Source organism: Medicago sativa, chromosome 6 (assembly GCF_051527215.1).
Source record: "Medicago sativa cultivar Bolivia chromosome 6, Bolivia_mono, whole genome shotgun sequence".
NCBI classification, from domain to species: Eukaryota; Viridiplantae; Streptophyta; class Magnoliopsida; order Fabales; family Fabaceae; genus Medicago; species Medicago sativa.
The window spans coordinates 24293411-24305783 of record NC_140754.1 but is presented as its reverse complement, the minus strand read 5'-3'; the positions used below and the strand labels follow the sequence as shown (position 1 = coordinate 24305783).

The following is a 12373-nucleotide window of genomic DNA, read 5'->3' as shown; positions in this document are numbered from 1 at the left end:
GAATGGTTGTGGTATTATTTTTCCAAATGGATTTATAAGACCATCCATGATTTATCTTGCTAATTTCTTAAGTTTTTCTCTTAAAGAATCGGCTAATTCTATATTTTGTTTAAAAAGAAAATAATCAAAATTTTCTTTTAGATAGTATCTTGCTGTTTTTTCATGCCATTTAATTTGTGCCTTTACCAGTGCGATATCCTGATAATTTGGACATAAAACAAATGGTGGTAAAATCAATTTTCCTTTTGGACTCATATTCCAATATTTCATTTTAGACTTTTTAAGCCGGTTTTTGTAAAAACTGGTTTAAAAGGTTTTTGACATTTGTCAAAATTTTATTGGCCAATGGTACAATGGTACCTATCTCCTATGGTACGTAAGTATTTTCCGTTACAAGTGTATGTACAATATGACGTTCTAAGTCACTATTTGCACATTCAACCAACTATGTTGTGACTCTTTTCAGAAACATTCTACGTACTTCTTTGGTTTACCTATATATTTTAACTTTGACCTAACCTAAGCTAAGGTTGATACATTTCATCAAATTTATTACCAAATAATGCATAGGTAACCTCAAGCTCCTACCACTAGTTAATTCATCACCTGTACACCATTAATAACCAAATACTACAATAAAGATGAAGGTCTTATGCACTACGTACTTTCATCATCATTGAAGCAGAAAACTATTGATACCATCCATGCACACATAATCAAAATTCATTTCGAACACACAAAGCACAAGATATAAATCTAAGAAGCAAAAGATATCACTCATACTCTAAGAGAAGTATATATTAAAACAAGGACAACTTACAATGTTCATATCAATTTCAGAACACTAGAAAAGTAGGCATCCATGGCGAGTTCCCTAATTTCATCACTTATACGATTATATTCCAATAAAATCTCTTTCAGTTGTTTGCAGTTCTCTACAACATCTTTCACTCCTTTCTCTGTGACATAATAACAACCTACAAGTGATAGTTCCAAAAGCCCAGGACAACTCTTTGAGATTGCATAGAGTGTTTCATCATGAACATCCGTATCTGTAAAGTCCAACACCTCTAGCTTGGGAAGTACAAAGTTCATTTCAAATATGACCACATTTGAAGTACATCTGTCTAAGGACAAATGTGTAATCATATAAAATCTCCTTATCACTTGCCAAATATCGTTAGATATCCAATCACTGCTAGTCAAATCAAGCAACTCCAAATTGGGGAAAGAAGAACCAAACATTATGATTTTTTCTACATTATACCATATATTAGAACCCAAATAGAGAGACTTTAATCGAGGGTATACACCAATATCTGTCAAAGAATCATTATTCTCTGAAGTCTCTTCCCCAATACTTGTGCTTTTCATTTTGATCTCACTAAGTGAAGGACAATTTCTAACGAGTATAAACAGTGATAATTCTGTGAGGTCAGAACATAGATTAAGGTTTATAGACACCAAATCAACAAGAAACAAAGACAACTTGGCAACATGTTTATCATTCAGAAAATCATTGCATTCAAGATCCAAATGTTGTAAACTTTGAAACTTGGATAACAAAGAGTGAATTGAATTAGTGTGATTGTTGGAGATTTTGAGTGATGTGATATTTAATGGGAAACGAGGGATTTTGCAGAGAAGCATGTCCAGGTCACAGTTGTAACGTGTGATGTTGAGGGAATTGAGGTTTGTGAACCTTTCAAAAAGGCGATCAAGGAAAGGGCGTGTTTGATAGGAGATAGTAAGCGAGAATAGGAGACCGTTGGTGACGGAGAGGAACTGTTTGGAGACGAGGGATAGAGAATTTAAACAGTGATGGCGGTTGTTGTAGTTGTCGTTGATGATGAGGAATCTGAAGACAATTTCCCAACAATCATCAGGTAAATATGAACATGTTTCTTCCTGAACCAACTGTTGTGGAGATTTAAAAGAAGTTCTCTTCTTCCTTTTCTTTGAATTTCGAAAGAGTTTCATTGGTGGTAAATTTTCCGGTGAAGATTTTCTATTCCTTTTCATTGGCAAGGAATGGTACGAGCACCGACGACGCCGGTAGGAAAGGAAATAGAAGAGAGAAATCATACGGGTTTATTTTTGTTTTAGGGTTTCGGTAAAGAACTAGGGGGTAGTTTGTATAAATATGCATTAGGCAATGGCGGCTTTGTTTGTGACAATCTTTCTTTCACTGTAACGATATTTGCCCTTTTTTTTTTTTTTTATCTTTTTGTGTCTTTTTCCACACAACAATAACCACTCCATATTTTTCTGTACCAAAAAAACTACTCCATAATATTTTTTGCAAAAAATAAAAAAAAATCCCTTTTAAAGGAGAAAGAAATTAATGTCAAAAGATTAAAATAATTTTTTTTAGGGAAAAAGATTGAAATAATTTGCAACTAATTAAATAATTTTTTAAAATAAAATGATTTTTATGACAAAAACCAAACACAAAATAGATTCTAATTTTTCATAATATCTCTAAGAAATAATCTCTCAAATATTGAACGTTAAAGTCGCTTTTATTTTAATTCCTAACAAATAATTAACTCTATGAGAGTTGCTATTATATATATCGTGAATCAACAACTTTTCACGAATATACCACGAACTGCTTGCTAGACATGTTTTTAATTGTTTGCCTTTTTCCACCACTAAATATGTAGCATTTGCTCATTTTCTAGACACGTCAATTGAAAACCTGCTCTCCATTTAGTCTATCTTGCAACTATCTCACTCTAATATGTACATGGCGTTCTTGTCCTAAGGCGTTACTTTTCAAGTGTAATTGGATTGATGTGAATAGAGGCTGCAAAATCAATCAATTTTTGGCATGACACTGGGAATGAATAGATGCTGTTTTTACATGGCTCATACTTGCATGCATGTGATCAGCAAGTATTTATGATGCTTTTAAGGTTGTTGTAAATTTAAAAACAATAATATTATATATGTTGCATTGTTGATCATGTTTGGCTTTGGTTTATGTAGAAAGTGCAATGTGGAATCATAGAAAGTTGAATGTTACGAAATTTTGGACGATCTAAAGAAAAGAGAGAAATCACATTGAGTCTCTTTCAGCAGTACGTACAAGTGAAAGTTCCTTGTTGATGTAGATCCTTTGGGAAATCCAATCGGTTGGGAAGGAAGGAATAAATCTATTGAATGCAAGTAAGACTTGCATGAGTCATACATTACTGATAGGCTTGAGCTAATTCAGGTCTAGTATAAATTTTTAATAGTTCAGCTTCATCTCATCTCTTATGACTAAAGGATAATATATATGTGCATAAAGTGGAGGAAATTTAAATATTATTTGAAGTCAAAGGGATATGAATATGATGAACCGAAGAGGAAATTAATATCTGCATACATTCCTGATAAAAGGGTTTATTGTATTCACTTTTTTCCATCTCTTTCTTGATTCTGTTACCGTTTCATTCTTTGGTTGTGTATTATTGTTAGTACATTCAATTGTAGAACTATCAATACCGTCGTCAATTGCATGATTTTTTTATACCTATCAGTATTTTCAATGTTGAAATACTGCCGAATCTTATTAGCAATATTTTTGTAGCTATACAAACGACAACTATTTTCCCTGATTGATAAAGGTCTCATGAACAACATTATAATTTAAGCAATCAATCGATTTTGTTTGACACCAATATTGGATAATACACCATAGTTTTGAGATAATTGAATTGAACCGACCAACTTTAGCATTAAACGTTTTTTAAAGTGGGTAGTGGTGGAAATATTGATGACTTAAATTAAATGACCAACTTGTTGCAAACAAATTTAAAAGACTAACTTATCAAAAACATCTAGCTTTAAGAACAGCAGGAAGTATTCAGCTTAATGTATACAAACTTCTACACCATAGCTTACTCCTAAAGTTATCTGATCTCTTGAAAATGGAAATTAAAACATAAGTAACCCCAGCCAGCACTCAGAATAAATATCACATGATCTCCGGTAACCTGTAGCATACACAAAATGAATTAACGGTATTTCAAATGCCACTCAATTGTATGTGACACCAACACCCACTAAATTGAAACTACATCAGCTTATATGCATCAATTGAAGCTGCTACTGTCATATATTTGTCTATATAACAGCCGCGGCAATGCAGTAAACCCCGCCCAAAAAACTTATCAATTACTAGACAGACATCAAAACATCCAAGTTAAATTTACCATGCATACTCATAGATCAATAACATGGCAATCCAATATATATAAATGTATTAACAAGTGAACTACTTTAATTACATCAATATTAATGTGTATTAGTTCCAGACTAGACACCCACCAGCTACACACCAAACCTCTAATACTTTCATTTCCTTTACATCAACATCATTTTTCTCAACAGAAAAGTCATATAAATCTACACTTGCACAGACAAAGGGATGAAAACCCCAAGAAGAGTGTTTGTGATTCATAGTTACTAATGTATTCAAGGAAATGAATGACATGTATTCAAGCTCAGTTGCACATTCAAGGAAGTGACTTGTATAATTTCCATAAGATTTGTGCCTGAAATTCACTGATGGCAACATATGTTCAATGGCTTTATCTAATGACCTGAACGCTTCAAATCAACATCTGATCTGATGCATATGTTCCATACGCAACAAATCCATTCAATATGATAATCACTTTTTGATCAATGGCTTTATGAAAAAATGAGATGAATTTTCGGTTAATGATCCAAATGCCATTTTACTCGCAAATGAATTATACATAAAAAACTGATCAAGTGCAGTAAAAGCTTTGTGATGCTACGATAAATTGTACCATGAGGGTAGACAACATTAAGCTTGAAATTGCCACAGAATGTTGCACAAATTTGCCAATCTTAAAGTAGAAACGATGTTAACCTTGACATAACCAAAGGTTGATACATTTCATCAAATTCATTAGCAAATAAAGCATAGGTGACCTAAGAAATCAGATTAAACATTAACAATGAGGTTAATAAAATTTGCCACTCAACAAATAACTTTTGGAAAACAACACATTAATCCAACAAAACAAACTTCTTGCTCCAACAATTATAACGAAATAAAGGAAATTCTTAGGCACTCAGTTGTGCTTTGGAACCTTTCGATTCTAGCTATTTCTTCAATTCCAAACTTGCGAAGATTTCTTTGAACTGCAGCCACCTTCACTGGATCTCCAGTAACCTGTAGGCATAAAAAAAAATCAATCATGGCTAGAAAAGTAAAGACCGAGCAGCTAGATACCCAAACTTCGACATTGGCAACATAATGGACACCAACACATTCCACGCATCTTGATTTTACTGGTTCTATCAAAACTGAAATCAATATATATGAATATCTAGCATATACAGTTAAATTATGAAATATTTTTTTTACCTGTTTTTCCATAAAAAATTATCAGAATTCATCATAAGCATCAAGTTTATGAAATAAGGGCTTTATCATCTACTCTTATATTTTGTAACAAGAAGATAATGCCTTAATGATTTTGATAAATTATTTTTTCCATATCGTGCTATATTATAACATTTCTACTAAATAGAAGTCACATGAATTGAATCTACATCAGCATCACTCCCTAAACTGAAACTGCTGCTTCTGTCATATATGCTAGAACAGCCGCGGCAATAAAACTGACCCTTTACTAATAACAACGACTGCCACAATTTGTAAGGATCACTGATTCAGTTACCTTGTTGCTAGAAATATCCTAATTACTTCAAATATCTAAATTACATGAAATTTGTGATCCGTTACGAGAAATATCCTAAATTACTTAGAAATTTTAGATCTGTTATGAGTTTCGATATAATTGCGTCAAAACACCAAATAGAACTCAAAAAACATGTAAAGAAAAATGCTCTTCTTAGTTAGAACATTTTTGACAGATTTGTGACAAGTGAGATAATATTACGACACCAATGTGATCAAGGTTAAGCAAGTAACAACAAACAAATGAAACAGCGATGAAAATTGAACGAGAGTTGGTAGTGAAAAGACATGAGAATCATACACCAAAATGTTATTTAATTTCTCAGAAAAGTAAATCTTAAAACAAAAACAACTTACATAGTTCAAACTTCAGCATAGCATTTGAAGAATACTAGCAAAGAAGGCATCCATGACGCGAGAAGAATTCCCTATTTATCTCCCTTAAATGTAAATCATCCAAAGAAATCTCTCTAAGTTGTGTGCAGTTTCTTACCACATGTTTAACTCCCTTCTCTGTGACCCTTCTACAATTTTTCAGTAATAGTTTCAAAAGCCCACAACAATTATTTGAGATCGAATAGAGTGTTTTATCATCAACTTTTGTATCTGACAAGTTCAACACCTCCAGCTGGGGAACTACAATGTCTATTCCTCGTAGCTTTACTCTTGAACATCCAGTTAAGTTCAACTTCTTAATCTTACAACATGTCTTTAAAACTTGACAAATACCTTCAGATATACGCTTGCACCAAGACAAGTCAAGATGTTCCAAATTGGGGAAACAGGAAGCTAACCTTAAAATCTTTTTATCACGTAACCATTCATTTCTACCCAAATAGAGAGACTTTAATTGAGGGTATACACCAGAATGCTCAACACTCTCTTTCGAAATAGCTGTGTTTTCCATTTTGATCTCACTAAGTGAAGGACAATTTCTAACGAGTGAAAACAAGGCTGATTCTGTGAGCCTCGTACAATCATTAAGGCTTATAGACGCCAAATCACCATGAAAGAAAGACAGCTTGGCAACATGTGTATCATTAAGGAAAAAAATGCACTCAAGATTCAAATGTTGAATAAATAGACAATTTGATAACAGATAGTGAATTCCATTGATGAAATTGGTTTGATTGTTGACCAATTGACGCTCCGAGAACAACAGAGGGGGAATTCCGATAACAAAATTAATTTGATAGTTGAGCAATGGGTAAAGGAGTTTGAGTTCTTTAAGCAATGGGAAACACTCGGCAATGAGTAATAGGTTGTTGTTGTCGAAAAACATGCCAGCACAAGTGAGAGAGGTCAAAGTTGTTATGTTTTGGGAGAAAGCTTGCAACCCATTTGCAGGAAAGGTGTGGTTGTGGATAACAAGAGATGTGAGTTTCTTCAATGGGAAACAAGAGATTAAATGAAGAATGTTGTCGATGTCAATGTCGCAGCGGAGAATAAGGGAAGTGAGGTTGGTGAACCTTTTGAGTAGGCGTTTGAGGAAAGGGACTGTTGAGGAATAGACAGTGAGTGAGAATATGAGAGAGTTGGTTATGGAGAGGAACTGTTTGGAGACCAGGGATAGAGATTTCAAACGACGACGACGACGCCTGTCGTCGTTAAGGATGAGTTGGATAATAGATTCCCAGCAATCATCAGGTAAATATGAATATGTTCTCTTTTTCCTTTTCATTGGTATGAGCGTTTCCTTTTCATATACTGTTGCAGCTGGTTCCGATTGATGATTATAGGGTTTATGTTTCCGGTTTCCAATCAAATTAGGGTTGTAAAGTAAAATACTGTCAGCTATATATATATATATATATATATATATATATATATATATATATATATATATATATATATATATATATATATATATATATAGAATAAGAAATGGGCCTTGTTTGTAAAATACTCATAATTATCTCTAGAAAATTGCCCATCTCACTTCAAGTTTATATCTTTGACTACACGAAATTACTTTAATACCCCGCAACGGCAATTATACGTCGCTCATTAAATCAACCAACAACCGTAGCTGCCTCTTGGTTTATTAGAGTCGGCAAATCCGATTTCTTCCATTACATTCAACAAACAAAAAACAATTTCCAAAACTCTCTCAGATCAACAAATATATCTTTGATCCTTATAAATATATCAACTTTCGTTTTAGTCCCTTTAAAAAAATTCTTTAATTTTTACTCCCTATAAAATTTTCAATCGCTACTTTTGGTCCCAACTTTTAAGTCAAATTTTGAATTTTTTAATGAAATTATGCAGAGATGTGTAGAATATTGTAAAAATCTCTCAATATTTTTTGAATTTTTTAACAAAACAAAAATTAAATGTGAATTTTTAACCTCCAAAAATATAAAAATTCATATTTAATTCATGTTTTGTTAAAAAATTCTAAATTTTTTTGGGAGAGATTCTTATAATATTATAAATTTTTTTGTAAAATTTTATTCAAAAATATGAACTCCACACATGAGTTTACTCTAAAGGAGGGACCGAAGTGAATTTGGAAAACTTTTGGGGACTAAAAGTTGAAGAAATTTTTTAGAGGGACTAAATCAAAAAATTGACATATTTATAGGGATAAAAAAATATATTTAACCCTATTTTTAAATGGCTCAAATGCAAAGGAACTTGAAACCTCAATACTAGAGAACTCCCATACTCCTCATGATTGCAAACACATATTTCACTCGTTCAAGGATTTTAAGCTATGGTGCCTTATAAATTAGTTGTACATATTGCTCTAAAATATCCAATATACTTTTCATTGTATATCAATTGTTTTGTTATAATGGAAACTATACTCAAGATGTTTTTGAAGTTTGTGGTGATTCTTGCTGCTATTGCAGGTGTTCTAGTTGGCAATGTGCAAGGTGACACATCTTGTTGGGAAAGAGGAGAAATATGCAACCCACCTCCTTGTCTTAGGCGCCCATGTTGTGACCCACCATTGAGAGAAATGAAGCCATAAAACTCAATGTAATAAGATGTTCAATTGTTTTCATTGTTGATTTTGGTAAATGGATTCTGTTTGGTCTCTTTTTTGTTTTTTGAACGAATGGTTCTTACATTATTGTTGAACTTAGTTTTAGAAAAATAATATTAATAATGAGTACATTTCAAAATTTACAATCTTCATTTAGCATTTGGTTTCTACCTCAAACTTTCGAGTTAGACTGAATCATTGTTGGCAAATGGGGATCGCGCAAAATAGTGATATAACTCCACTATATAACTGTTATTTTACAATATTTCTGACTAAATAACGTATTGCGGCACAATTGTAATTTGTTTGAATTCCGCTATGCAGAAGCAATATAGCTAGACTGAATATGTCGATGAAAAACCAATTTATGACAAGATAATATTTCCTAAAGCAATTTTGAGATTCAGATTATGGTTTTCATTGTTTCCTTTGAGATTCAGATTATGGTTTTCAAACAACCTAGCTTATATGCATTAGAAAAGTAAAGGTAGAAAATGAGCATGTACAAATATTTAATCGAACAGGCCAAACACTCCATAACTGAAATAGTGACTACTAGAGCACTTCTTTTGTTGGGTTTACGAAGCTAGAAAATTAATGCGAAGAAATTCTATTTAAAACCCAGAAGCAAGAACCCTCTCAATATATCCATGTTCTCCTTTTTTTCCTCTTTCTTACTTAGCATGATGTAAGTAATGCATTTGCATTGATGTTACAATGTAGGTAATCCAAAACACAGTTGTTGCTATGTATATCCTAATGGTTCAAGGAAGTGGCTTCTCTAAGTAATTCGACGCGTGTCAAGGCAACAAGAAATATTATTAACTTCTGTTATTGTTACTAGTGGAGTGACTTTAGTACTAAGGATTCACTATTCAATCACAAGATGTTACCGAATACGGGTGGAAATTACAGAGGGACTGCCGTAGCAGTGAAGAAAGGACCAAGACGCCATACCAGCACAGAAAATCAATATGCAAAATAACCAAGGCAGTAGCAGGCAAACAGATAAGTCAACCTAGGCGAACATCGCCACAGAGAACCGTTAATCATAAGTGTTCAAGCACCTATTTATGACCATATATCGACACCTCAACTAAATTTCCTACGTGTATAAAATGGCTATCCATCACATCACAAAACACTCTCAACTATCATTTTCATCCCACTTACGTTTTCTGTTTTATTCAAGTTACTACAAAATTATCTATTTGTTCATTGTGTTAATTTACTAGTAGTTGCTATAGCTTATGTTTGTCATTGATTATGATATTATTGTGAATTTTATATTCATTGAAAGGGACCTGGAAACAAACGACTTAATCTGATGAAGTAGTTTGGGAATAACTATGATAGGATGTTCAATTGTTTCCATTGTTGATGTTTGGTAAAGGGATTCTGTTTTTTCTCTCTTTTTTTTTTTTTAACGAACGTTTCCTACAATGTTGGATTTAGTTTTAGAAAAATAATAGCAATGTGTACATTTCAAAATTTACATTTTACAATATTTCATGCAGCATTTGGTTTCTAAATCAAATTTTAAAGTTAGATTGAATCACTGTTGGCAACTGCAGATCGCTAAAAATAACGGTTTGTTTAAATTCCGCTGCACAATAGTGAGATAGTGCCACTATAACTGTTATTTTACAATATTTTAGACTAAATAATGTATTGCGGCACAATTGCAATTTATTTAAATTCCGCAATCCAAGAGCACTATAGCCGCTATTTAACAACACCAGACTGAATTTGTTTATGAAAAACCACTCATAACGAATGGTAATCAGTTATAGTTGCTGCTTTCCTTGCGTTTGGTTGCATGCTATATCAAATATAATCAGTTATAGTTGCTGCTTTCCTTGCGTTTGGTTGCATGCTATATCAAATATAATCAGTTATAGTACCTTTAGGCTTTGTTTGCGAGTTTGGAGGGGAAGGGAGGGGAAGGCTTGGGGAAAAAGGAATGAGCAAGTGGAAGTAATAGAGGAAAATGGGAGGGGAGGGTTTTGGGGGGTTAATTTTTCTTCATAATACTAAACCCTCCTCATTTGGAGGAACTAAAAAATTGTCTTGGAGGAGGGTTTTGGGGGGTTTTGGAGGGTTTATATGAATTCTTCAAATTTAATCTATGTTCTTACATTATTTTTAAAATAAAAAATATAGTAATCATATGCATTAATTTATCATTCTCTAAAAAACTACTCTTTTAATTTTTTTGAAAGATTTCTTCATTTTCCCTCATATTTTCCACCCCTCAAAGCCTTCCCTTCCCTTCCCCTCCCCTCCAAACTCGCAAACAAAGCCTTAGTATTCACTTCAATCCGAGCTATTTTTATGGCTATACTCTTATACTTTCTTTTGTAGTTAACAAAGAGAAATCATTTCTTTCGATATCTACAATTTGCGGTGTTTTGTTTGTATAGGATGTCATTCGAAGGATGCTTAATTATATGCATTATGAAAAATATCCTAATGGCTCAAGGAAGTGACTTTTATACAAGAACAAAAATCAAAAATAAAAAGCTTTTTAGGACACTTCTCTGATTATGCGACATGTGTCGTATGGGTATCATATGAGAATCGGACATTGGCGTGTGTTCGATGGGAAACGCCTAATTTGAAGAGTGTTTTTGTGCTTCATATTTACTAATGTTATATAGAGATTCAAGGAAATGAATGACTTGTATTCAAGCTCAGTTGCACATTCAAGGAAGTGACTTGTATAATTTCTTTGATCTGCAACCACCTTCACTGGATCTCCAGTAACCCGTAGGCATAAAAAAAAAAATCAACCAATGGCTAGGAAATAAGGCCTTCATCATCTACTCTTATATTTTGTAACAAGAAGATAATGCCTTAATGATTTTGATCAAACTATATCTTTTCCATAGCGTGCTATATTATAACATTTCTACTAAATAGAAATCACATGAATTGAAACTGCATCACTACACCAAGACATAATCACACAGTGCAAAAAAATAATACGAAGGAAGAAACACCAACACTACCTAAATTGAAACTGCTGCTTCTGTCATATATGCTAGAACAGCCGCGGCAATAAAACTGATCCATTACTATACAGACATAAAAACAAACGAAACTTTACAGCGGCTTACTTACAACATACAACTATACTAGAATTAGAATTGGAGCTTGTCCTGCCAAATAGTTAAATTTACCTACAAAAGCACTCTAAAGCTTAATCAGAGATCTAACAAGAAAACTGTTAAGAATCACTGACTCAGCTACCTTGTTACTAGAAATATCCTAATTACTTCAAATATCTAAATTACATGAAATTTGAGATCCATTATGAGAAATATCCTAAATTACTTAGAAATTTTAGGTCTGTTATGAGTTTCGATATAATTACTTCAAAACACCAAATAGAAGTCAAAAAAAAACAAGTCAAGAAAAATGCTCTTCTTAGTTAGAACATTTTTGACAGATTTGTGACAAGTGAAATAATATTACCACACCAATGCCATTAAGCTTAAGCAAGCAACAACAAACAAATGACACAGCGATGAAAATTGAACGAGAGTTGGTAGTGAAAAGACAGTGAGTAAATGCACATTTGTAAGTTTACATTTTAAAAACTAATTTCTCAGAAAAGTAAATCTTAAAACAAAAACAACTTACAGAGTTCA

At 32.8% G+C, this 12373-nt stretch overlaps 2 protein-coding genes across 2 annotated transcripts; both read right to left on the bottom strand.

Moving 5' to 3' along the window:
* Positions 1-825: 825 nt before the first annotated feature.
* Positions 826-2022, bottom strand: LOC146914073 (uncharacterized). The gene has a single exon (XM_085720997.1). The coding sequence runs from the start codon at positions 2020-2022 to the stop codon at positions 826-828; it is 1197 nt and encodes a 398-aa protein (XP_085577123.1).
* Positions 2023-4865: 2843 nt separating this feature from the next.
* On the bottom strand, positions 4866-7406 carry LOC146914072 (uncharacterized). Its single transcript, XM_085720995.1, has 2 exons — positions 6083-7406; positions 4866-5194 (listed from the first exon to the last, which is right to left on the bottom strand). The coding sequence occupies exon 1, from the start codon at positions 7404-7406 to the stop codon at positions 6117-6119; it is 1290 nt and encodes a 429-aa protein (XP_085577121.1). The 3' UTR covers positions 4866-5194; positions 6083-6116.
* Positions 7407-12373: the final 4967 nt, after the last annotated feature.

Bases quoted from the DNA above. Each gene is read 5' to 3' on its own strand.
- LOC146914073 (XM_085720997.1), bottom strand. From the start codon at position 2,022: ATGAAAAGGAATAGAAAATCTTCACCGGAAAATTTACCACCAATGAAA.
- LOC146914072 (XM_085720995.1), bottom strand. From the start codon at position 7,406: ATGAAAAGGAAAAAGAGAACATATTCATATTTACCTGATGATTGCTGG.